Genomic DNA, 27,069 nt, shown 5'->3' on the forward strand with positions numbered 1-27,069 from the left:
CCGGCCGAGCGTGCCGGGGGGTGTGCCCCGGTGTGGGGGCGTGGCCGGGGGGCGTGGCCGGGGGCGTGGCCAAGCGGCTGCCCGGTGCCGCCGCGGGCGGGGGGGGCGCAGTCGGTGCTGCCGTTGCGACAGGTGCGAGAGGGGGGGGGGACCGGGACCCGGGGACGGGGACGGACGCGGGACCGGGACCCAGGCCTGGGATCGGGGACTGGGTCCAGGACCGGGACCGGGACGGGGGACGGGGGACCGGGGACCGGGGACCGGGACCAGGACCAGGGACCGGGACCGGGACCGGGACCCCCCGTTCTGTTCCGGAGCCCGGCGGTGTGGAGCGAGCTGCGAGGGGCCGTGCTGGTGCCCGGTGCCCGTTATTGCACCCCTCCGGGCTTCCCCTCCCGGGGCTGCCGGTGAGCAGGGCAGGGCCGGCTCGGTACCGGCTGGGGCGGGAGGCAGCGGGGTCGTGCTGCTGGGGAGCAGCCCGCGAGCTGCTTGGGCAGGTGCCCTGCGCTGCAGCCACCTGTAAGGAGCCCCTCTGGGGCCTTCGTTAACCGGCGGTTCTTCTTGAAGGACTTCATGGGGTTGTATCCTGCTTTATGGGGTTTTATCCTGCTGCGAGGCTTCTAGGTAGGGTTAGCGGAGCCGGGTCGGGTGCGTTACGGTGGATAAGTCGCGGTCCTTTCCTTCCCTGCTGCCTCGCAGGTTCCTTTTCCCCTTCTCTATCCCCTTTGGACTCCGTGCCGTTCTAAATGTAACCTGCACCGTGCTCGTGAGCTTGTTTAAAATTTAATACATACAGTAAAGGGCTATTTCCTGGAATGGCCTGGGAAAAGTATTCAGAGCGAGCAGCAAAAGAAGCACAAAAAAGCTTAAGTGAGTTGAAGCCGTAAACGTGCAGGAAAGGGCTAAGAATGTGGAATGGCATTAAAAATGCGTGAGCGCGGGTTTCAGGGCATCTTGGCATTCTGCTTTTTGTCGTGAATTGTGTCTGAGCCTCCAAATGTGCTTCTTAGCTTACCGTTTGAATGACCCAACAGTAGCTGCTGCCTCTAGGAAGGGGTTTTGCCAGAACGGTCCTAATTGTCTTAATGCACCTGTGGCTGTAATGGAGAAAATGGAAAGCTGAACAATAGGAAACCAAACAATGACACAACAGGGTGGAAAAATGTATCCATAAACAGTGAGTGCTTCAGTGGAATGCTTAGGCATCGAAATCAGGAGTATTTTCTGCACAATTTAACTAGATTGTGTTTTCTCAATATTTTGCTGAAGCTGTCCTTCCGTGTAAGGTGCACGTCAATCAGCAACCTGTTATCTCTGCCCGGGGAGGCTTCTAATGAGTGCCCTGCTACTGTTTCCTGTGCAAAACTGACTCAGTGGAGAGAAGGGCGATTGAAACAGCAAAGTGGGCCTTCAGATGATCTCTTCTTTGTCTCAAGAGTAATCATAAAACAAAAGTTTAAACCGTAGTATTACACAGCTGAATTGGATTAGTTTTTTCCTTTTTAACAGATATGTTTCTCAGGAGTAAATTTTAACTACAATCTCCACACATGTTCTGTGGCTTTGTTAAATCTTTATGCTAAGTGTTTGCTACTGCGCTCGATTGTAGTGACTGCATCATGTAATCCCAGAAATGCATATTTATTTGTACGTAAAGTATGCTTGTTTAAAAGTGGGAAAGTCGAGTGCTCCTCATAGTCTAATTAGATCCTTTTTCTTTGTGGATGATCGTTTGTGCAGTTGGCAGAGACTGGTAACTATTCTAAGCCTGGAGAATAGCATCCTTTTTCTAGTTTAGTCTGGACAAAACTTCTCAGGTTAACAGAAGAGGGTAATTTAGTGACGCAAGCTGTTTTCTGCAAACTATAAATTTCAAAAAGTAACTCTTCAGTCTGAGTTTCTCTCCCTGGTTGAAAGGGGCAATGGATTCATTTCAGAGACTGCCTCAGTTGGGAATGAGTCTGAAGCTGCAGTAAGCTGCAGCTGCAACCATAACGTTGATAAGCAGTTTCAGTGTTTCAACACCCCAACAATTTTGGTGTAACTTGTCTTGTTTGCCATGAGAGTTCAACCTGCATATCTGAAAGCACCATCTAAATGATGATCTTGAAAAAACATGTGTTGGCGTGGTGTGTCATTGCCTCTGTTACGTCAGGTGAATTAAGGAATGTTAGAGAAAGTCCCATTCTTCCTGACTACATCCACCAAGGCAGCAACATGCTCATCTGCTGCCTGTTTTATCTCTACGCAGCAGCAGGGTGCAGCACTGGAGAGGTTCCTATGGTTCCAGCAACAAGCGGGCACCTCGTGGACCCGGTGTTCCCCTCTCAGAACTGGAAATCAGGTTCCTCCGATCCAAATTCTCACAAGATCAGTCAGACTCTGCTTGCTGCAGCTGAATTCCTTTGGACTGAGGTGTTACAGCATCCCAAGTCTGTCGCTTATGAGGAATTGCATTACATGCCTCTGAGGATTTCAGAAACATGTAGATGTAGGGTCTTCCCTACATCTGACTGTTTATATCAAGTTCTCTTAAGGTGTTACTTCAAGTGCGCCTAGTGGTCGAGCAGACCTGTACTCAGACTTCTCGAATCCTGTGACCTAACGGGGCAAATCTGTTAAAGAAACTGGTGGAAAAAATGAGAATGAGATCAGCCTGCCCGATGTTAGCGTTGTAGGATCAGTCAGTGCACTTGCTGCAGGCATTGTGTGACATGAGACTAGGGATAAAAGAAAAGAGGAAAAAAGGAAAGGCGTTGCCCCACAAGCTTTATTTTTGTCTTATCAAGGAACTCTTTAAATTAATCTCCCCTCCTTTCCTCCTCCACAAAAGAAAACCGAGTAAAAGTAAAAATCTGATACTGTCTTGTTGGCTTCTGTACTGAAAAGCCGTATAAAATCTCTTCTGGTTTACAGCAAGACAGGGCAGTCAGAAGTATTCCTTTAGGTAACTGATAACTATTGCAACGTGAGGTTTACAGCTGCCTGCATGAACACAAGACTTAACTTCAGCTCACGGAGGAAACGGCTGCTGCGTTAAGAGTGAGTGCTGCCAGGGTGAATGAAAAATGTTTGCATAGGAATTACATCCTCTTAGGTTTCATAACTCAAGCCTTCTTACATAAATGCCAGCACATTTGGTTCAGAAAGCAGAACAAGAGAGGGCACACTAGGGCTTCCTGGAGCCTGTCTGCATGCATGTGTGTAAAAGAAATACAGAGCTTCACGTTAGCATCCTTTTCAATCACAGCTTGCTTCTTACTCGTGTTCTGGTTTACAGCTTATCTCTCGCCCCTTTTATTGTGGCTAGTGTTTTATCAAGGGCCCCATCTCAATAGCATCTGCAGAGGAAATTATAAGTTTAATCTGATGCCGTTTTTTTTAGTCAGTTGAAGGACAAGATCCTGAATGATCGGGACTTGGTGGCACTAGTATGTTAGGTTCCTGAGCAGTGACTTAATATCAAATCGCGCTGTGAAACTACTTTTCTGCTCTGTATTGACTGGCACTGTACTTTCTTCCTGCGTAGGTGTTCATGGTGATAAGATGGAGCCTTCCCCATTTAACAGAAGACAATGGACTTCACAGTCTTTGAAAATCACTGCAAAAGAGCTTTCTCTGGTCAACGGGAATAAGTCGTCAGCTCTTTTGGAGAGGTTCTCCAGGTAAGTGCTGTGAGGCTTCTGAATGCAATCTGTGTGTGTGGGGGGGGTTGGCAGCTGGAACCTTAACAGTACTGCTTCACTGACAGTAGCTTTGCTTCTCAAAAATAGTGTCACTCTGGAGGCATTTAAAGTTCTGGCTTAATATGTACTGTGCAAAGCTTTGTTTAGCTGCTGATGTTATATTGTTTCAGCAATCAGAATTATAACCTCTTCTTTCTGCTGTCAGAAAGTACAGCGTTCTCTGTCGAGTTACAATTTGGTTTTGAGGGCCGAGTATTGGCGTGCAGGCAGCTATTGCTGATAAGACTTTTACTCCATCAGAAATGGGCTTTTACAGCTTAGTCACGAGCTACATCGGCTTCTCTCTTAACGTGGCATTTCCTGGCCGGTACTTTAAAAAGTAGCATTAATGTGTTATCGGTTAACTGGAGACCAGTTAGAATTTGTAGTTCTGTCAACTGCTGGTGATGGATGTAACCCTCTAGGAAGAGCTCTTTAAGAGAATATAACAGTAGCTACGTTCTTCACAGATGTCACTTCCAGCTGTCTCACAATACTGGTTTAGAAAAGGAATGCTACCCATCCCTTTTCTCTGAGAGATGCATGATAGATTGCAATCAGATCATAAAGTAATATGCTGGGAAAGCTGAGTGGCACTAGCCTACGTGTTTTTGGGAAAATCAAGCATTTCCTTAAGGAAATAGCTAGACTAGAGCCTGAATTTTCAATGGGAGAGGGGCAGCCCAGTCGGCTAGACTACTGCATTAACAGTGCACCAAGGTTTTATTTAAATCTTGAGAGTGAAAACTTTATGGAGGCTATAGAGGAAAGATAATTGTGATGTGGACTTTACACAAACATAGCTATTACTCTTCAAGTACTCTGTCCTAGGGAGAAGCTGCTTGCTTTGACCACGCTTGTTAAGGTGATTTATTCACTCATTGAAACTTGATTACAGAACCTGGTCATCTTGCTAAATGTTGATAATCCTTTGGAAAGGGCTTACTGGAAGTAATCCAAACTGCTATTCCTTAATCAAGTGGAGCCCCTCTACATAAGCAGTGTCAGTTCCTTGCAAAAACACAGTCCTACTTACTTTACTGGCTTTGCCAACTCTGTCACTAACAGTGAGGAGCATAATCTTTCTAAATTGCTGATACCTAAATATTTGTATGTGAAAATAGTTTTTAAAATTCCCATGGTGTCTAGGTAATCAGTTCTGCCAGGTCAGAGAAATGCAAATTTGCAAGAGGCAGAGACTTAAACAGTGCACTGTGGTGGGCTGACTTACCGTGAGCGCTGCCTGGAACTCTTCAATTCTTGTTTGTTTTCCACTGTGGTACTGGACTTTCATCGCCATGTCTCTGTTGATTCTTCCAGTATTGATCTCTCTTCCACCATAAACTTAGTTTCTCAGCATGTCTCATTCAAATTATGGAAGCTGTGTAGTATAAAAGATACAGGTTAATACATCTGTATTGATTTAAGAGAGCCACCTACAATCCTGTAGCAGCTTTCAGTCTGTACAGAAAATTCAGCTTGTTGAGCAGAAATAAGCAAGGGTGCAATTTGTCCACTCTCCAGCATAACAAGAGAAGAAATTTACGTGGGAGCACACCTTTCAAAACAGGAAGAAAAATCACTAAGAGAAATGAGTTGCAGAACAGGTATTTATTTGCACATAAGTATTTTTCTTTTCCTTCTTAGAAGGAACCAAGCCCCTGATATATATTAGTTCTTGGTTTGATACCAGCAATTATTTAAGGTCTGAAGCTGACGACTATTATAACATTAGTGCCTTGTTTATGGCCTGTAACATATTCACAGTCGTATCAAAAGTAGAATTCCACAGATAAGAAAGACAGAAACATGTTGAGTCATGATTCTGCTCTTCAAAAGAAGCAGAGCTCTAGTTACAAATGGCAAAATTTGTCTTATCTGATTAATTTGGGCATTTCAAAAGCAAACTGCAGTCACCTTGGGCTGATCGGTGTGGTCTGTGTGCTCCTAGCTGTGGAGTGGAGCGCAGATTGCTGTGTGTAGCGTGCAGATTGCTGGGAGTTTTCTATAGCTTCTTAAAGGACTTTGATTCATGATCCAGGGAGGCTTATCTTCAGAGGACTGTGATTGCTGTTTCCACTGCTGGGATAGTTCAGCTGCTCCTGAAGCAACTGCTGAATTGGTGCAGTTTACAACCCAGCATAGTAAGATAAACTGGCACTTATGTAGATTCTCTGCGTATGCCAAGCTGTAATTTGTTACGGTTCAGCAGCTGCTGTATAAATAGCTGAGTTATTCCTGCAAAGGGGCACAGCAGACAGCTGGGTGGGAGAAACAATACAGCTATTCCAAGGTAAACTGTCTATATTTGAGAATGAGAGTGCTTAGCTAATGAAAATTATCAACGCAGGTTGTTATTGTGAGCTGAATGTAAAATGTGTCTACCACTGTGCATTGTTCAGATAGTATTTGCTACTATTTTTCCAGCCTTTGGTTTTATTTGACAGGTCTGGTAAGTGCACAGAATCCTAGGTGGAAATGAAATCTCAGCTGTCTTCATGAGCATTCCGTGTCCTAGTTAAAAACTGTGTGTGTTTTTTCTCCGTCCTCTTTCTCAAAGGTATCAGAAGGCAGCTGAGGAAGCCACTGCTGAGAAAAAAAGAAGTGTAAGTATTTGTTTCCTAGGCAATAAGCAACACTCTGCATGAAAAATGGATCACCTACATGAAACGTTGCTGTGATAGTTTATTTTGGGAATATCAAAGCTGTTGCTATGTGTCCTACAGAAAACTTAGCTTAGACACAGTGGCTGGCTTTGACCCATTCCCCTTCCCTTTCCCAGTGTGAATGAAAGGAAAGAAAATCAAGTGACTTGCCCAAAGCTATATATTGAATCACCAATTCACTCTTAAGCAAAAGGCAGAACGAGTTGGCTGTCAGTCTTCATTTCTAACCACAACCTCTTTGTTCTTAGCTGTAGGCAGTTATGTGGTACCTCTTCCTTTCTTAACTAAATTTAAAAAGTCTGCTTAAAAGAAACTGCCAGCCTCTCTGAAATCTAACACGCACCTCTTTGATAACTATAGAATCTGTTAAGGGGGATCTTCTGGGAAGTGATTTGCAAAGTTCAAAATGTCCCCGAATGAGGGAAAGCCATCCTTTTTGGCTCTGTTTAGATCCTTGCATCCCCTGTGAACTACATTGCACTCACTGTTCTGGGGTCACCCTGGTGGAAGGCCAGGCAGTAAGACTTAGGTCTGTTTTTATAAGCAGATCCTTTAATTTTCCTTTTGAAAGACCAACAACATTTACAGGATATATAGGAAAGTCTTTGCTAGAGCATACTTTTTTGAGCTCTTTAATGCTTGAGGAGTCATTCTTCTGTTTGGAATACAAGTGTGATAAAATAAGTGTTCTAAAAGTTACTCTCCAGTCTTAAGTTTTCTTCACTGCTTTTATGATCAGGGACAGGCGAGTCCCAAGCAAGAATGACTTGTGTTATAAAGAATGCCAGGACGTCATAGCAATATGTCGCACATGCAGAGGTGGAAACCTGCTGTGCGCTTTTGAGTATGTCTATTACAACATTTGCCTTACAACTTTAGTACTTTCTTCTAAATACAGTCAGCAAGCAAGCTGATCTTTTTGAAGCCTAGGTGGATTCAAGTTAATTTGCAAAGCAGTGTTCAAAATGTGACCAGAAGAGTAATAGGGTGAGAGACTTAAATCCTAATATAGCCGCTAATCCCGATTAATTCCTGTAAGCCTTGCAGACCTGTTCCACTTGCAATGAGTTTGTTACAGAGCACTCTCCGTAAGGGAGAGACAGCAAAAATGCAATGCTGGCAGGTATTGGATTTGAATGAATCAAAGGTGGGCTGGTCTGTTACTGTGGGGAGAGGTGACTACGTGTAAGTAAAACTAGTCTGGAAAGCATTTGGATGGGAGCGGTATTACTGCTCCACATAGTACCATCTAACTCACGATGGTGAGGCAGCACTTGGGGGCTGTGTGGATGTGTCGAGCGATACAGAAGAGTTCCAGCAAGCAGTCTGGTGTTTATGAACGGGAGCAAGAAGAAATTTCTTGTCAGTACTTAGCTTAAGCCTTACTCTGAGTGGTATAAAATACTGAAGAGGGATCTCTTGTAAGTAAAAGGCTTTGGTTAACTGATAGCAGAAATGCAAAAGACCAACAAAGCAGTGGTTTCTGCGAGCTAATCAGTAGCTTTTTGGAAGACCTTCTAGTTATTGTCTTCTGAACCAGCTGGAAGACACTGCAATGCCTGGCACAGCACCCATCTCTCATGTGGCTGTGTTTTCTGTTGCTTGCTTGTTCCAGGACTAGAGACCCTTGCAGCGTGGATTTGGGTCCCTTTTCCTCCATGTGTGGATTGAAGCCTTTTGTGTCATTTAACTCATTAGACCTTGACTCCCTTTTTCCTTATAAGGCCATCCTGTTTGCTCACTTCCTGCTTTAGCTCCTGACTTTTCTCCCCCCTCCTTCCTTTCCTATCCTGGATGCTTTCTCCATGTGGCACAGTTGTAACTATTCACAGCTGTCTGAAAAAGCCGAGAGCAGAGCTCAGTGCTGAGCCTTTAACTTCCTTTCGCATAGAAAGGAAGTGTTTTAGTGCTTCATCAGGCATATAACTGGAATTAACTTCTTGTTCTTTGTAGAGCACAGAAAATCTTCCCCTTCATTTTAAAAGGGGGAATCTGAGCGTGCTGAAGAAGAAGTGGGAGAATCCAGTGCTGGGAACGGAGTCTCGGAAGGAAACGCTCCGAAGCAGCTGTGCTGAGGTTGGGCACAAGGTCGCAAGCTCCGGGCTTGGAGTCGGGACCAGCCCTGCTTCTTGCTCAGACCCGGAGCAAAGCCCAGCAGCCGGCACCGCATCTCCCGCCCAGGCCTCTTCTGGCACCGCTGGCCAGCTGCCGGGTCCCGGCGTTGACAGCGAAAAGTCTAAAAGCCACTCAGTGGACAGTGGTAAAATGGAAAACTGTCTGAGAGAGCCCAGAGAAGCGGAAAAGCCTGAAGCTAGTGAAAACACCGACTCCTCGGGGAAGATAGAGAAGTACAGCGTTCCGCTGAACAAGCTGAAGATGATGTTTGAAAAAGGTGAAGCGGCTCAGACCAAGGTAAGGATCTGTCCTTCCAAATCCTAAGAGAAACTAAAACTCGGCTGCCTCCCGGGCACCAGGAAAGGTCCCTGGAGGGAGTGGCTCAGAGCTATTGACTCTGCAAGTAATTGTATTCATTGTTTTAGGTGAAACATAGCGTAGCTGCTGTTACTAACTTATTCGAGCTACACAAAACCTGTAGAGAGCTTGGGTTTGTCAGTATTTGTGACTGCTTATTGCAGACGTAAGATGAGTTTGCTTTTGATAGAGGTTTACAGTTTAAGATGGGGAAAAACAAGTCTGGAATTTACTGTTTTTCTTCTTTTAAACAACCAGGGAGTGTTTATCTCCTGAGGATTAAGGTGAATTATGTAAACAAATTGTGCAAAACATAAATAGTTTATATATAAAAGAGAAAGTAACTGTTTGAAATGAGCTCAGGTCTCGGGCAGCTGAGATGGAAATACTTGCCAGAGTTAGGAGCTTTATACGTGTCTGGATGTGTGTCACACGTACAGGCGTATAGGTGTATAGAAATGTGTCTATCTAAAAGTACTGTGAAATGCTCACATCTTTTCCTTGCTGTTCTCTCATCCTTGTCTCTTAACAAATGTTTCTTATCAAAAACTCCTCACCAGGAAAAAATAAGCAAAGATAGCCAGATGAGCTCCTGCCTTCACTAGTTTTGACTTGCAAATGCACAGGGCTTGCATTTTCCTACAACTGCTCATGAAATCTGATCCTGCATGTGGACTGCAGACTGTGTGTCCCGGGGGAGAATTGCTTAACTAGAAAATGAGTTGCATATGCCAGTGACTTGCAACATAGTCCTGAGGCCTTGATGCTGGTGGATTTTCCAGTTTTCTCATATTTTCCTTTACTTCTGGCTTTGTTTTACTGCGGGTGGTTTTCCTGCAGTACCGAGTAAAACAAATATATTTAGTACAAAATTTTTAAAAATATCTATCAGCTAAGGGCTTCAGGGGAGCAGCTCTGTGTTAAAGTGAATTTTAGGTCTGTGTATAGTAATTTTGCAACTTAGATTTTGTAGTCTTTGTCCTTATGTAAGAACTGCCCATACTATCACAGCTATCGAAAGGTTGGGCTGAAGAGGGTGATCACTTGATAGCACTTCTCTGAACTCTTGCTGTAGGATTAGTCAGCCAGGATTCTGCAGGAAAGTACCATTTTGCAGCTGGACTTGAAGTAACTTTATCATAGCCTGGGGAATAAATTGTTTTGGAGCTGATTGAATCTGGAACTGAAATTTCTGTGAAGCTTAGTCATTCGAATGTGGTTGAAAACCAACTGAAGACAGTAAATATCATGCGCTAAATATGAAACTATTCAGGTTAGGTTCAAATTCTGTTCCTATTCCAAGTTAATCTGGTTACTTTTTAATTTTGGAAGGGAAAAGGCATGAAGCGCTCTGAAGTTTGTGTTGGGGGGGGTGTCTTTGTGATTAGAACACCCCACTGTAAGGTTTCTGGTTGTGGGATTTTATCTGAGGATTGGAGGAGGATGTCACGTAGTCCTGTACAGTGAAGGTCGTTAGGCACTGTGGCAACACAGACCTTCTTCAATAAGGTAGGAAGTGATGTGGTACAAGTTTAACTGCAAGCTTTGCAATTGCATCTTCCATTTATGCTTTTCCTGAACTCTGTCCGATGATAAACCCCTGATTTAAGCGCAAGCAAGGCTTCACCTGAGAGACGGTAATTCTCCTTAGTATTTACTTCAGCCTCGTGGTATAAGCACTGCCAGAGCTTTCCTGAGAAAACATCTGTATAAGCTAAGCAGCAACACTGCTATAACGTCATGGCAGTAAAGATAAAATAACTTGCCTGGTTGCTGGGTAAGTCCATGGCAAGAATCCAGATTAGAGCCTGGATTTCCTGACCCCATCTCACACTCTAAACAAACCTATTCTGATGGTCAGAACTATAAGCAAAACCCTCTTAGTTTTTTCATCTGTTTGTTCAGATCTTGCTCCATCTTCTGCAATTTAAATAGAAGCCAGCTATTTTTCTTCCATGAAGATGCAATAAAAATGCTTCTTGGGACAATGGTCTGAACCAAAAGCAGGAATATCAGTCTAGATTGGTTCAGCACTAAGCAAAGGCTGAACATGAGGTCTTTTATCAATTTCAAAGAATTCTTCCAGTAAGTGATAGCAAAAACATACACAAGGTTAATCAGAGGAAAGGAAAGAACAAGCAGATCTACAATACTTCTTTAAAAAGTTGTCTCTAAGTTGCTTTGTGCTTTTTCCTTTAAGGCAAAAACTTACTGTGTCTTGTGGATCTAGCCCAATGTACAGGGTCACATTTGACACAGTTATTTATAATGAAATAGGTGTAACTTTTATTTGGTCTTTTGCCCAACAACTCCTTGTGCCCTAGGCGAAATGCTGTTAACTCTGTTTGTGGTACCTCTGCGCTCGCCTCTTTTGTCTTAGAACCTTGGGGCTTTCCAGACGCGAGGAATATTTTATTTCATTTTGCAAGGAGCAGAAGCTGTGGCACTGGAATAGTGGCCCAGCCAGGACTGAAAAGAGAACTGAGTGCCATAAGCGTAAGGCTGGGAGTTGGGGATTCCTTCAGGCTAAAGGTGTTACCTCCCGTGAACCCTAATCGTCCTAATTACTTGTGGTCAGTCTATTGGTGCTAATGGAGAAAGTCCCTCATCTTCGGTAAATATTTTTTCCTAGTACTCTGTGCTTTTTTTTTTTTCTTCCACAATGTAAGACTGTTGATATAAAATCTACACAGCTGTGGCTTGGTATTTGCAGGTTTTAGTACTAAGTCTTGCACAGAAATATCTCTGAACTCTACCTAAAGCTTTTGTATGTTGGTGTTTGGGATTTTTAATCTCAAGACAGGCTAACCGTGTTATTCAGAAAAGTTCTTCAGGTGATGCTGTAACCTCCCTAGGTATCGGAGAGGACAGGAGAGGAGCGGGCAGGACTGGAGGTGATTCAGCTGACAATAACTCAGTCTGCCTAGCTGGTCGTGAGATGGCTGCCTCTGATAATTGAACACTTCCTGCTGCACTGGATTCTGCAGCATGGTGATAAAATGGGGGGAAAGCTGCTCGTTCTCAAGTCAGAACTCATGCAGCCTTCAAGTTAGATGAAGGTAATACAGTCACAGACAAGGCTCTTTCTGAGGAATCCTTAAGTGCTGGTGAAATCTGAATTTTTATTGCTTGGAAGAAAAAGTTGATTTTATGTGCCTAGATGAGATGCTAACAGCTGATCCAGAACTTCTGCTGGTGGCAACAGACTGATGAATCCTTGTCAAAATTGTTTGGCAGCATGCAGGCCCTTTGCCACTTCCTATGTAGAGGTTTAATTTGTTTAATAATTAATTTCAGTAATAATAGAGCTTTCTTTACCCTCTCAACATGAGGGCAGTTCTGCATATTACTGAAGGAAAACCACAATGAAAATAAATTGAAATGAGATTCTGAAAGAAAGGAGAATGAGAGGGGGGCAACTTGAACAAGTTTCCAGTCTGGGTTTCTAGCTGCCTTTTTTCTCCAGAAAGATGCTGATAGTTTCTGGAGTCTTGGAATGCCAGACACGGAATCTAAATTTCTTGACCTTTGTTCACTAGTAGTGAATTCTCCCTTATGCATGCTGCTGACCAGTTAAACTTCTCATGTGTCTGTACTGCAAGCTTTTTTGTTCCTTTTGTAGATGTCAGTCTTGCTATGTGCAAGAAACTGTATGTGGTGCCATGTTAGAAAAAGATTAAAAAAAAAAAAAAGAAACCCAGCTTCTTTGAATTCAGTAGGGCAGTGATGAAGTAGTTTGGGGTTTCAAACGGCCTAAGAAACATTTTTTCTCCTGTGTCCTCACAGGATGTTGTCTTCAGATATATGCTGCCAATAATGATCTTTCCCATATACTAGTCAAAAGCTAGACCCTTTAATGACAAATTTCTGAGTTGTAAGAACTTCAGACTCGAGGTGACATGAAAGCGGACATAGGCTTAATAAGAATCATCTAAGGGTAGTTTGCACAGAATGAGGAATCTGCAAGTTCTTACAAGCGTGCAGACACTCCCAAACTGAACCTATCAACACACTCAATAATGGAAGGAAAAGACTTGTCATAGCTAAGCTGTTTTCCAGTAAGAAAAGTTACCAAAGTCTTAAACCACAGAAATAAAAAATATTTCCCATGCTAATGGAAATAGAGGCTTTCCAGCTGCGTTTTCCTTTCCTGGTAAAGTTGCTGTTCTGTATGCCAAAGCAGCCTGATTTTTCACAGTGATTATCTTACAGCGCGGTTCTGTTAAAATAAAACTTTGGAATTTCCTTCAGTTTGGTGACCAGCAAATAAGAAACTTGTTGGAAGGGGGTGGGGAGGCAGGGATGTGTGGTTGGAGCATCTTGCCAAACCTGCCTTTTTCCTTGCGTTAGCCTCAATTGCAATTTCCAACTGGCTCTGTGATTTAACTCTTCCACGGGAGGGAGCGAACAAAGATCTATCGCTTTGAGTATTTTCTAGGATGTCTTCCGTGGCTGCAAGTCAAAATATCTTGATGAAGTCCAATTAAAATCTGCATTTCATGAGCATTTGGCAAAGCTGCTTTTTCACAATTTCTTTTATTGAGCACTAGATTTTGGGGAGTCGGTCTCAACACACATGTATTAAATCTGATTGAGCCAGCCAGAGCACTTCTGTGGTAGCTACAAAACTGTCCAGCCTTGCAAGTAGTGATTATCCTGGATATCTGAGAATATTTATCTCTAGCACTCTGCTGCTTAAGCTTCAGCCTTATCAGACCTAATCAGGGAATTATTTGGTACCAAATGCATGAGCTATCCAAACCAAAACAAGTAGATCTAGATAACTTTTATTACAATAGTATTTTTTTCTCCTTTCTGTTCCTGAAATTCAGTGCAAATTTTTGATAGCATACTCCTTTCGTACTTCTTTCTGATTTTAAATCTTCATAAAATTACCTTGAACATTGACTTCAAAAGAAATTGTATGAGCTGCAAAAATCTAGACTGAAGTTTTGTACTTGCAGCCATAAATGCCTAAAAATCTGGTGTGTGGTTCTGATTTTTCAACAAATATAGCTTGTCAAAGGGCACCCACAAATCTCTTCACAAAAATGTTTTCCAGGTGACGGAGGGTCATGTATTCTGTGATCAAACTTTATATTGGTTAAATAAGATGTCACCTGCTAGAGTTGTTTATTCTAGTAAAGCAGATTTGCTAGTGACACCTGTGCATCTTAAAGGATTAAATGCAACAATCTTTGTTTGTCCAGGCAGCTGATAGGTGGGTTTTGTCTCTGCCAGGTCCCTAGAGACCAGAGGAAGACAGCAGTCAGTAGGAGGATTTCTGAAAACAGCTTCTCTTCGGAAGACCTTGATGTTGGCCAAGGAGAGAGGAGCCACAGTACATCAGGTCAGTAATACCCGATTGGCTTTTTCTCCAGCTTATAAAATTAAAAACTACTTTATACAACACAATGGAAATAATTTTTGCCTTTCAGAAATAGAAGTGCAGCCATCTTCCATCTGTAAGGTCCACGCGATCATCACATTTAATGAACTGAGTCTTGCTATGAATGTTAAACCCTTAACTCCTTAAGCACAGGAAACCAAGGCATGGGGATAACTAGCAAGTTAAGGAATGGAACACGTTTTTTCCTGTGTCTTAATTCTAGGACAATCCTATGACTACTTTTTAATAGTCGATCTATTTTAGAAACTAAGTGGAGAACAGACAAGACAATACATCGTCTTCCCTGTTGCTTTAATTCTTGTCCCTCCTACACCTTGTCCAGATGCTACAAAAGATCTTGCCAAGATGAGTGAGGCTAAACTGAATTATTTCATGTTTGCTGTTGTGGTCCTCATCTTTAGCATGTCATGTGATAACTTATTTTCACAGAGAAGGTGGAAGTGGCAGGTGAAACTTCTTTTTTCACTTCTCATGTCCTCCACAAAAGACTTTGATAACTGTTCCACTACAGGAATGAACCTCGTTTCCATTTAGCCACTGTAGCAGCTGCTGTCATTTGACAGTAACACTAAAACATTCAGGGTTCATACTGCTTGCTTCTGATTCCCCTGGCTGGAATTTGACAGGTGGATGTATTGTTTCTGAAACCAGCTGGATAAATTATGAGATGTAGAACGTAAGCCTCTGAAGCATTTCTATGTTCCTGAGACCTGGAATTTCTGTGCTCTGGGGACTGGTGAAGGGATGGATTAATAAACGTTTTTGCACACAAGTCTGTTGGTGTTCACAAAAGTTACTCTTTATTCATGTAATTCTTTTCCAGGGCATCTTGTAGATACCAGTCCAGCACTCAGCCCAGATAGGGCAGAGCCCAAGAAAAGCCTGGAGATGCCCCGCTTATCAGAAACATCGATAAAGGATAGGCTGGCGAAATATCAGGCAGCTGTGTCCAAGCAGGGCAGTTCCACAGGCCTTGTTACCACGGTAAGTCTGTTCAGCTTTGGCTTGTGCAGAAGTGATTTTTTGCCCCAGCCTGAGGCTAGAAAGAAGATCTTAGGGCAACCAGGCCATTTGAAGATAATGCCATCTTGTTTTGAAAAGACCTCCGTGCTTGTAGGATTCATTTCTGATGAAGAGCCTCTACAGACTGCAGGGAGAAATAAATACTTGCATCTTGCTGCAATGATCTTGAAAGTTTTCAAGGGAATTAATTGCTGGTACCCTGACTGAGGTGCCTCTGAAACACAGCTGAACTTTTTCTTTCTGCCTGTCTGTAGCTCTGTGTTTTTTTTTTTATTAAAAAAAAATAATCTGTAATGTGCATTCGCTGTAAGCTAGGGGAAGCTGAGGCACAGTAATAGGAGCAACTTTCAGTGTCCTGCAGTGCACAGAACCTAGATTTCTTGGCCTGCAGCCTTGAGATCACCAGGCAGTTGTTCTCCCTTTTGTTTTCACCTTCCTTCAGGTCTTCTCACCCATTATCTCATTCCAGCTGGCCTTGCAGTGAGTTAACCTACGTCGGTTGTGCAGATATTTGAACAGGAAGTGAGCAACGAATTGAATCATAGTAAACTACTGCAGCTGAAGAGACTGCAAGAATCTAAGCTTTTAATAAAAGAAAGTTAAATGTGCTTAACTACATTTGCTGGAACTGTCTCATGCTTTTGCTTAATGATGGGAACTTTTACTGTTTAAGTATGCCTTTTGTTAACCATACTAATAAATTGTAATGGGAGAGACCTTTTTTAAGTTAGGAAACTTGCACTGGAAGTAAAAGCCAAAAATGTTGTTCCTAGGGTTTAGAAGAATGCATGCACATGTCTTTATGATGATGCTAAAATCTCTACCCAGCTGAAATGATTTTTGAATTTCATGTGCAACATGGGCTTAATTCTCCAGCCCTTGGGAGGAAAGTCAAGTAAACTTCATGGAAGGAGTGGAAAGTAATTGCATCCAGTGCAACAAATGTCATTAACTGCAAACTGCTGATTTCCAAGTCCTGTTTCTCACCTGCATTCAGTTTGCTAGATCATCTTTTCCAGTTTGTGGCTTGGAGTGGTAGCTGATCCACTAAATTATGTCCTAATGTCAAGAGATTTACCATAGATGTTTCTTGAGACCATAATTTGCAAATCTCCAGTGCTATCAGTTTGAGAGTCGGTCCAGTGTCATGCTCTTAGGTCCCATTTGGCAGAATCTCTTGATTTTTGGCTTGCCCTATCAATTAGGGCAGCAGGTAAGATGCTGACGAGGCTGTTTGCAGTACTTCCAGTAAACCGTAACTCTTGGATGTTTTCCTTCTGTGCTGCCAAGGGAACTATGGGTCTTTGATATGGTAGTGTGCTATTTGTACTTCCCTCCTCTGAAAAAGTGCTGCAAAGAAAGGACATAATCTGTCTTGGGAGCAACTGTTTTGAGGGCATTGTAGACTAATTAGATCTGGATTAAAACTGGTAGTTGTTTTTACAGTTGGTTAGAGTGAGGGTGAGAAGCAATTTATTTCTATAGCATTGCAAGCAATACAGAAAGGGGACAGAGATGAGGAAAAACATATTTAGAGATCTATGTATTAAAACAGCAACACTTAATTACATACCTATTAGACACGATTGGCTTACAGAATCCAGTACGCTGCTGGTGCTGGCAGTTGGCTATTTCTCTTCCATGTTAGAGAGAAAATGCCTTGTGAATGGCACGAGTCTTTCTCCAATTATCTTGAATCCTGTGGCAATGAAACACAAGACTTCACTGGATTTGTTTTTTAAAGTCTGAAAGATTCTTTTGTGTAAATCTTAAGACAGTTCGTAAAGTACAGAGATCTTGGTAAATAACAGTATTTTTTTGACTAAACAAGGGTAGGATTTGCTTTTATGTTGAATTATATTAATTACACGGTGCTTTAGATGATGCTTGTCTTGAAATATTTAGCACTTCAAGTGAAAAATTAACATATCTAGGAAGGGAAAATGTGGAGTGAGCAGGGGAAAACAAAAGAGCTGATTTCAAATGGAAATGTGGAAGCAAGGAAAAGGGCTGCCATTACCTTCATAGAGTAAAATTCTACAGCCCCATCTTTCTTCCTCATTAAAATGCATCACTTAGCAAGTGTGTATAGATTTTTATGTTCCTTCCTTTAGTTATCAATGTATATGCTAGGAAATCAGTTTTCCAAAAAAAAAAAAAAGGAAAGAAATATAGGAAGTGCTTTCCTAGGAGAAAAGAACCTGTCAACTTTCAAGTGCTTTATTCTATAGAATGAGATTCAAGCCAGTGAAAGTGAACTCAAGAATTACAAATCTGAGCAGAAGGAGAATATGCCACCAAGTTTTGAGGACTCCATTTCCTATCAGGATGGGGAGAAGGTAAGATGCTCATGCTGGTGAAGGTCAAGGACTTCACTGTAAGTGGAACAAGTTGAAGAGGGTCATCTGAGATACTTGTTCCCCATGCCATCTAGAAATTGAACCTGAGCAGCAGGTACTATTTACACACTGCAGAATTCCTTTTTCGTTTTTGTCCAGATTATATTATATGAATTATAAGATAGCAGGTCTCAGTGAAAGACTTCTTAAGCAGTTGTAGAGTAACTAGAGACAAATCTTACCAATTTTCCTGGAGTTTTCCCCTGTCTTCTCGATGATGACGTGTCTGTAGTGTGGCAGAATCCTTGAATATCATGCTTATGTATTCTTTTTTAGGGGCTTCAGCAGCTGACTAGAGCTGAAATCTCTGGTTTTGGGTTGTCTTCCATTATGACTCTGCCCTTAACATTTGATTACAGTGAAGTCACCAAAATTTTTCTGTGTCATGTTGCCAACCATAAAAATAATGATTCACAACTAGGTATTTGATTGTTTTTTAAATAAATGAAAGTATGAAAAGCTTTGTGTGACACACATAAAGGGACTTTGTCACCATTTCTTCTGCATTTAGTGACTAAATTTTGGTTAAGGTAACTGAACTACAGTTTGGGTTTGCTCCTGTTTTTGAGCTTCAGCTGCAAATAGAGGCTAAATTACTCCGTGAATACAGAGATAATAAAGCATGCTCAAGCATTTGTATACTAAACTGGGGGTAGCAGACAGGATAAAAGTGGCTGAATAATAATTGGGGTACTGTGTATTCAAGCCATGCTGAACACGTGGCAGCCTAATGCCAGGAGGGCTTTTAGAGCTTTCCAGCCTTCCTTGGGCAGGGGGCCAAACGGTTGCTTTCAGCTGTTCCTCGCTGACAGCTGAGCAGCTTCATGTTTAACTGGTCGAGACTGCTTTTGCTAAAAGGTGAGTTAATTAAAAGAGCACTTGTGAAATCCGAATACTTCCCTGCTGTTGGATGGAAGATTTGAATAAAATCTCTTGTATTCAGCAGTAATTGCGAAGTTGCTTGTTGAGGATTCCAGGTGCGATAAAGAGCCTGAACAGAACATTGTTTGAGAGGGAGGATTGTTCATTTGAAATGACATCATCAAGTTGGGAAGTCTAATTAAAACTCCTATTAATAATTGCCAGAGACAGGAGTCTTCTGGTGAAAAGGGAGCAAAAGAAACTTGCTAACCTCTATCATTTTTATACTGAATCCATGAAAGATTTAGTAACCAGACGTGTGACTCAGCCACAGAAAACACCGATGCGCTTCCCAGTATACTAGTGGTAGTGATTTGTTCAGTAGAACGTATGTTAATTTATATCAATTGCTTCATCCATTAACTCATTAATTTGCAAACAGTTGCGTGCAATGGACTGTTCAATCATTAAAGTGAATTAACGATGATCTACATTTAATCTTGTTACAGTGTTTCAGTTTCTCACCTACTTATAACTATTCGATGTCATAGCAATAGTGCCAAGTTTAACAACTTTACATCAAGAGCTTTATTTATAAAAAGCTTGGTATCTGAAACTGGTTTATAACCAACTCTTATTAAAAAAAAAAATGCATTTTGAAGGTGTTTTTTTTTTTTTTTTCCAAAAGCACTGTTTTGCTGAATGCTTAAAAGTCATAGATACGTCAAATGTTGGAGGGAGCCATGAGGTTTGCACTAAATGTGTCTTGCTTGATGGCAAGGGATTTCTCAGTAAGAAAACCTAGGAGGTACCTCAACAAAATCAACAGGGCTTTTTAATAACTAACAGAGAAAGATGTACAAGCTGCAGGTGTCTGGGGAAACAAAACCCCAACGTTTGTGTGAATACTGCAGCAGGTGATCCGCATGTTGCAGCAGCTGTAAGTGTGTGAGGGTGGCTGCCTTGTAGCAAGGACAGAACATCACTGGCAGTCAGCTGGCCGCTGTCGTGTGCCTTACAAAACAAAAGTAGCTTCACGTGCACCTTAGTGTGGCCGGTCTCTTCCTGTCATGGTGCTTACACTGTCGAATTGTCTGCGTGTTACTTGGGATGTTGTTATTCAGCCTTCTGAAGGTCACGGTATTCATTGCCTAATATTTTCTTGCAGGTTTCCGTGGGTGAAAACAGCTCGTCTTTCCACTCCAGCCTTTCAGAGGATGGCAATGGTAAGCACTCGTCTTCCCACCTCACCAAGAGTAGAGTGCATGGATGAGGAAAAGCACCAACTCTGCCCAGTAGTGTGTAGGATACTTGAGATCACTCTTTCAGATGATGAATTTGGCCCTATAAAAGCCAGTCTCATACTAAAAGTGTGTCCTGTGCTTAGCTCAGCTGTATAAAAATTTCTTTCAGGCTTAGTTCACTTGCAATTGTAGTTCTAAGACATCTGTAACTTGTTTGCTCTGACTGAACATATTTAGGTGTAGCTGCCTCCCCAGCTAGACTTAAACTAATAGCTCTGGCAACTCCCAGACCCGTCAGTAGGCTGGATATGCTAATTAATGCAGGATGGTCACCAAATATCTTTGATGTTGACCGGAGGTAGACAAGTTCCTATTCAGTAAAGTACTCGAGCATGTTCTTGTGCTGCATTAGCTTTACACCCGAATTCAAGTCCACGCACGAGCACTTTGCAGAAATGACGAGTCCTTCCTTGGAGTTAGATGTTGTCCATGTATTAGTCTTCTTTATGTATCAACTTAGGTTTTCTGGTACATGGGAGGAATAGATTGATCGTTTTTAAATAAATTTGCTTGATCTAGATCTAATGGTTTAGCAGCAAATGAAAGTTTCAGCCCTTAGTTGGTAGGATTGCTGTTTGGTTTTATCAGCATAAACTTGCCATGGGTTTACAGTCATTATAATTCTTTTCTTCCTGCTCTGCTCCCTTAGTTGGACAAAACCTGGAGAGCGAGACAGAAGTTCAGAAACCTGTCGGCACAAAACAGCAAAACCTTGGTTCCAAATCACTTGGCCAGGCAGATGCATCTCTGCCAAAAGCAGTGAAGGTAAAGGAGCTATTTATTCTGCAACACTGGCAATGGTTAAAACCAACTTTCTTCTCTATTTAATACTACAAAGCCTTAATGTAACAAAGGGTCTGGCAGTAGCTGTCAATATCTGATGTGGCTGTTCATGAGGGAACTTGAGTTCTGGTTGGAGAAGCACCTCCAAACTGTCAGTTTTTCTTCAGAGGTGAAGTTGGAGTTGCTTGCTGGGAGCTCCCTTGCCCCTGCTGAAGTGGTGTGGCCCTGCAGCAGGGGCAGTTTTTTTCTTCAGTGTGGGAAAAGGGGGTTGAGCAGGGAAGTCAGGATTCAGGTCCTGCCAGGGTTTGTCTGTGCCTCTTGTCAAGTCAGAGCTCCTACAGAGCGGCCTTGAGGTCCTGATCCTGAAGCCCAGAGCCTTCAGAAGGCTGGGACCTGGCTCTCCACCCTCCTCTTCCAGCTGTTCCCCGAGCAACTGCAGTTGGTAGGAACTTAATAATAAGGGTGAGTGGTGAGTGACCCTCCAAAGATCAAGTCTGGAGTTCCTAACAACAAGTCTTTAATGTAAAATTTTCGTTAGCAAGGACTATAAGGCAGATAGAGAACTTCTTTGATAGGAATGTATTTGCTGATCTTATGAGCCACCCAAACAGCAGTTCTGAACATTTTGATCATGCTGTACGTGCCTGTCACGTGTGCTGTCTGGAGGTAGGATGCCTGTTCCCTGGGCTGCCACAGACTTCCTGGCTCGCTCTTGAGGAAACAACTGGGCTTTTGTTGTTTTCCCCATCTTTGAGAGGAACAGCGCTGACCTCACTGAGCCCAGTGAGCTGCGGGTTCCTAGTGTTCTGGAGTATAAATGCCAGTATGCAGAATTAGTCTGCTGTCTGTGACGGTTTTGTAATCTCGTTCTGTTAAAGCACACAAGATATGTGCAAGCTACGTGTTTTGGTCCTCTGCAATCTCTTTCTATTAGTATAACGGTTTTAGTCCTCTCCCTTGTTACTGCTCTTGATGCTGCACTGCTCAGATAGAAACCCAGATGCTGTTTATTCATGTCAGGTTCCTATTTGTCTCTTCCAGCTTCTGTTTCCTGTTCTTGGTTCCTAATCTCTACTCCTGCCTTCTGCTTCCCTCCTAATGTGAGCTCAACTCTCAGCTTTCTCTCAAGTTTTTTATATTTACTGGACCTCACCTTCCTCCTGTAGCTCCTATTTGTAGTATGCCTGGAAAGGAATTTCTTTCTCTTCACACCCCAAAACACCTCTCATCAGGCACAGGGCTCATTGATACACAAGTAAGTTCCTCTTCTTAGATGGGGACGTGCATTGCAGAAGCACATGCCGGCGCTGTAATGTAATGTTGCAAGCAAAACTGAGCTACGGGGGAGAGTCTTTTTGATGGACAAACAAATTGTTGCTGCCTTGCTTCCTGTGGCAAATGTGGATGACCAGATTTTTGTTTGAATTGGTAAATGCTCTCCATTTTTGAGATTTCATTTAGCAACTCAAAATTCAGAGTTTGTACGCAGTTCTGGCAGCACCTAGAGATTGTGTCTCTTTTCAAAAGGAGCTCTGAATTCTTTTTGGTCAAGCTGTCATCATAATTAGAACTTTAATCTGCTCTTACTTAAAGCAGTGCCTTAAAAAATTGACATACCTGTTGAACTGGAATTAAATTGGCAGCAAATTTTATGGCTGTGACAAACTGACTTCAGCTGGCTCTGTCTTCAGCAATCTGTCCCTTGCATATTGTAACTTTCATTGCCTAACCATTGTTTCTTGTCTGGTATAAATAAATTGCTGTAATAATGTTTTCCTGTGACCTTCCTGTTTTTTTTCTCTTTAGCCATGTTTTCCTCAAAGGTTTTTACTAAGTTTGTAGCAGGTAATTCTTTGTCAAAGGCAAGCTACGATATCAGTGTCTATGCAAACCCATGGATATGGAGCCTAGGCACTTCCACCCTGATGCTAAAACAGTAACAATCAAGGGGCAGCCTGAAAATGCCAATTTTTCATTTGCAAATTGTTTTTTTTTTTTTTAAAGGTATCTTTCCTGCTGGCCAACCATAATAGTTTCCAAGAAGTGCATGGCATCAAGTGACCTTTTTCATGGACAACATACTTGTTTTCTTGATGCTTTCAGAACACAAAGTCTGAAACCGTTCCCATACAGCCCAGCAGCGACACTTGACTCCTTAGCGTTTAAGTTTACCCTTGCACTAAATTCTCAGGAAATTCTCTTAGTGAGTACATAAACATTTTTAGCTGTTTAACCTCAAAGCCCTGCTCAACTTTAAGTCTTGGGTGAGTTTGAGGGCTGTTTGTGCTGAAACCCGAGTATGGTTTCCTTGCTATAGAACTGGAATTACTTACAAATGAAGTCAGAAGCGTTTCCTGCTGTCTGCATCTGTGCTGAGACTATTTTCTCGTCACTAAAAGGAGAGAGCATTTAGCAAAAATGGATTTCAAACTGCTGAGGCAGCCTGTTCCGCTCCTTTTCTTTCTTCACCCTCTACCTATTTATTTTGAAGTCATTTCAGATTTTTTTTATGATAACTTTCCTAATTTTGGTAAATCTTATACTGACTGTAATCTACCCTAATATTTCTTCATCATTTTCCTATAAAGAAAAAATGAGGTTGGAGAAATAGATCAGGCAGATTTCTGGGAACTGGCTTAAAGTTATAACTGAGTTCTAGTATTTTTTACTGTTCCTTCTCAGCCACTGCTCTGCTTGCAACGGGGCAAAATCTTGGCTGTCAAACCACACCAACCCCTGTGGGCTTGCCATACCTGACTCACGCATTGCCCCCCAGAACCCACTCTAGCACTGAGCTGCAGAAATGCTGCAGCTTTTCTGAGCCCTCTGGAAGCTGCGCATGAACCCAAGCCAAGTCTAGCAGTTGATTCATTTTCCAGCTAACGAGCTTTCTCTTCTTCCCGTAGAAGTTTCAGTTGCCAGCGAAGGAAACCTGCGTTGGGTGTCAGAAGACTGTGTACCCGATGGAAAGGCTCTTTGCCAACCAGCAGGTGTTCCACATCAGCTGTTTCCGCTGTTCCTATTGCAACAGTAAACTCAGGTAAACACACTGCTCCGCTTGGCTGCCTTCTAGGAAGCGGGGCTTTCCTCTTCTCAGAAGCTGAGTAAGTTGTTGTCCAGGCTTAGCTGAGGTGAAGGCAACTACAGCGCGGAGAATTGAACAGGAGCATGAGAGTGGTAATGCAGTCCTAGTTCTGCCAGCGGCCTCTGCACTTGATGCAGTCTATTTTTTTTTACTCGTAATGTCACTTGCTGGGGGGAAAGACATAATGTCCCGCTCCTGAAAAAAGGGTTGTACCAACCTATGAGAGCTGTAAGAACGTCTTTTCTGAGCATGTTGGAAGAAATTGAATCTGTTCAGCACCATAACTGAAATATACACCCACCGCAGTGGCTGAACGCTAACATTTGACTTTGTGTCTTTCTGAGCAGTCTTGGGACATACGCTTCTCTGCGTGGGAATATTTACTGCAAGCCTCACTTCAATCAGCTCTTCAAAGCCAAAGGCAATTATGATGAAGGCTTTGGACACAAACAGCACAAGGAATTATGGGCAAGCAAAACTGAATGTGAAGAATCCCCGGAGAAAACTCTCCATGGTGTAAATGCAACAGACAGTCCTCAAAACCCAGGAGTAGAGGATGCCCCAATTGCAAAAGTAGGAGTCCTGGCAGCAAGTATGGAAGCCAAAGCCTCAGCTTTGCCTGAAAGAGAAGAGAGACCAGCAGAAACAAAAAAGCTCAGGATTGCCTGGCCACCTCCGTCTGACCAAAGTATTCAAGGAAGTGCCCTGGATGAGGGCATCAAAGTATTCAAACCCAAGTGGCCCCCAGAAGAAGAGATTTCCAAGCCAGATGTGCTAGAAGATGTGGATCTGGATCTCAAAAAGTTGAGAAGATCTTCCTCGCTGAAGGAGAGAAGTCGTCCCTTTACGGTAGCAGCCTCGTTTAGAACAGTATCTGTTAAAGGCCATAAAACAGACAATTCAGCTCCTCCTAAGGCAGAGAGAGACGCGTTGAAAAGAGGTGAGGAACTAGAGAGAGAGGTGGCGGACAAAAAGCAAAAGGAAAAGAAGGTGGAGAATAGGAACATCCAGAATGCTGAAGAGAAAAATACAGAGGAAGAGCAGGAATTGCCTGTTATCAAAACAGCAGAGCATAACTTCGTGGAAAATGGCCAGGCGAATGAAGAGACAGATGAGGAAGAACACGGTATGGAAGAGAAGCAAACCCCAAATGAAGAATTCCTTGAACCCAATTCTCCTAAACATTCCAGTTTTTCCAGTGTCTTGACGGCTAAGGAATCATCTCCGAACCAGAATCGCAAATCCCAAGATGTTGGTTTCTGGGAGGGTGAAGATATGGAAGACCTCTCTGTGGAAGAACAGATCAAAAGGAACCGTTACTATGAAGATGATGATGATGAAGAATAAATTGGCCTTTTACTATAAAAACTTGCTGCAAGGTGCTGGGCCTCTTTAAATTGGTGTTTTTAGCTTTAACAAACAGCTGCCCTCCATGCAAGTGATGCTATACTGCACATCGACATTAAGGGAATCAGATGTACAAATTATCTCAAGCAGAAAAGTACTGTGGGAGCCTGCAAAGAGGATACTTAGGGGCATGGAAATGAGAATCTGTGGCTGTGGGATGGCATCAACAGGTAGTGGCTGTCCACAGGATGGGAACAGAGCTCTTCTGTACTCCTATTGTCTTATCCTTTTTGAGCTCTGGTACCTGTTTCGCTAACGACTTACAGACTGCCCCTGCGCTCTCAGTGGTGGTGTGGAGCAGGCTTTTTGTAATACACTACTTTTACCACTACAAATGCAACTGCAGTGCTTAGGGACCAATTTCAAAGGGACTTTCTGACCTGCTTTAAAACTGGTAACTAAATGCACTTTAATACATGTAAAGGGCACAGCTGTTTTTTTATGATAACAAAAGCATTTGGTTTTGCTCGGAATCCATCAACTAAAGCATTTTGAACTGAGTGCAACGTGACTTTCTTTCTCAAAACTGCCAATGATCAAGACCTACTACTCCATTTTTCTCTGTGCAACTGGAATGGTGTGCCCACTGCTGGAACAAATGTATTTTAGTGCTGATCCAGAAGCTGCGCTGACTGACTCTTTGAGGGCAAGTCAACATTTTTGCAGGAGCCTGCAGGGCATTATTTTTGCATTTCATATGCATCTGAAGTGTGTTTTTTGACATTTTTTTCTTAGAGTTCATCATAATTCATTTAAAACTGCAGATAACATTTTTAAGGCCTTTCGACAATTCTGAAAATTTACTTGTATCAAACTGCCATAAATCTTTTCATTGTGGCTGTGAAATTCTGCTGCATTATGAAATCTTTGGAATAAAACCATATGAACAGTGAAAATTTCTGATTGCTAGCATTGAAGCTTAGTATGTTTTTAAACTTGACTGCATTTATTTTACAAATAATGGAATCTGGTGGAAGGAGGATGTTCTTTTATATTCGCTTTTATTTGTACTGTACTCATGAGAATTAGCTCTAACTATATTTGAGGTGTAAAATATCCTGCTTTCTTAACAGTCCTGCTAACTTCAATAAAGTTTGGTCATTTACATAAAAAATTAGGTCTGAAGACTGGATTCATGCTCATTTTGCAAAGAAGCAGTATTTTAAAAGGACCTGCGGGAATGATAGGTCAAGTACTGGTGTTCTTACTTGAAGCTGGAGACCAGACGGTGATTTTTCTGGTGCCACTAGGTGACACTGTGGGTCCACTTTTTTGTGGAATGTCAGACGGGCAGACTGCTCTCTCAGATGCAAGGCTGGAAGAGAGATTAGAACGCGATGGGCAAAAGAAATAAGGACGTGCAGGTATTTTACATTTCCATTTCTGGTTTCATCTGTTTCTCAGGCATGGTAGCTGAAGATAATTGGGAATTGTTTTTGTTTTTTCCTTTCCTAGAAGCTTATTTGTATTGCAGTTGTCTTATCTCAAGCCTGGGGTGGTTGTGGTTGGGATAGATGGGGTTAAGATCTAGAAAAAATGCAGTAAGTGACCTGCAGTAGCATAAGACAGTGTGTGGTGGTTTATGGCATGGGGAATGAGGGGGAGAGAGGGGAAAAAACTACTATCTAGCTAGGTGTTAGTAGCTACACATCCTGAGGTGTACAGCCTGCTTGCTGGCACTTCTTAAGGGAAAGCTGAGCCTTGATTTGAACAGATAGAGGGGTATTGCAAAACTAGGAAAGCGGCTGTAAAAGTACATATGGCTTTCTTTAACCTCTAAGTCCTTATCTTTTTCTAACGAAATCCACTTGGTATCAGATTGCCTCCTCAAATTACTAAGCAATTGGAGATCTTTCTGGCTGGAAGCTATTTGTCGTGGGCTCAGATTTATTGGATATGCCCATTATTTGTTTCTTAGGAGACACAATTGAATT

General features: G+C 42.5%; 1 protein-coding gene and 1 long non-coding RNA gene across 4 annotated transcripts; one reads left to right on the forward strand and one right to left on the reverse strand.

Annotated features, from left to right (window-relative positions):
* The first annotated feature begins 27 nt into the window (after positions 1 to 27).
* LIMA1 (LIM domain and actin binding 1) lies at positions 28 to 25,088 on the forward strand. Of its 3 annotated transcripts, none has more exons than XM_048052880.2 (11): positions 28 to 132; positions 3,530 to 3,665; positions 6,286 to 6,331; positions 8,345 to 8,803; positions 14,105 to 14,213; positions 15,097 to 15,257; positions 17,528 to 17,635; positions 19,725 to 19,782; positions 20,510 to 20,625; positions 23,550 to 23,683; positions 24,076 to 25,088. In XM_048052880.2, the coding sequence occupies exons 2-11, from the start codon at positions 3,547 to 3,549 to the stop codon at positions 25,073 to 25,075; spliced, it is 2,310 nt and encodes a 769-aa protein (XP_047908837.2). In that variant the 5' UTR covers positions 28 to 132; positions 3,530 to 3,546; the 3' UTR covers positions 25,076 to 25,088. The 3 variants fall into 3 exon arrangements, with proteins under 3 accessions (XP_047908837.2, XP_047908839.2, XP_047908838.2); XM_048052881.2 differs by lacking the exon at positions 28 to 132 and adding an exon at positions 274 to 407; XM_048052882.2 differs by lacking the exon at positions 17,528 to 17,635.
* On the reverse strand, positions 295 to 6,277 carry LOC125180801 (uncharacterized). The gene is made up of 3 exons (XR_007159689.2): positions 5,643 to 6,277; positions 4,957 to 5,106; positions 295 to 1,097 (listed from the first exon to the last, which is right to left on the reverse strand). It is a non-coding gene; the product is annotated as an uncharacterized lncRNA (long non-coding RNA).
* Positions 25,089 to 27,069: the final 1,981 nt, after the last annotated feature.

Source organism: Anser cygnoides, chromosome 32 (assembly GCF_040182565.1).
Source record: "Anser cygnoides isolate HZ-2024a breed goose chromosome 32, Taihu_goose_T2T_genome, whole genome shotgun sequence".
Lineage (NCBI taxonomy): Eukaryota > Metazoa > Chordata > Aves > Anseriformes > Anatidae > Anser > Anser cygnoides.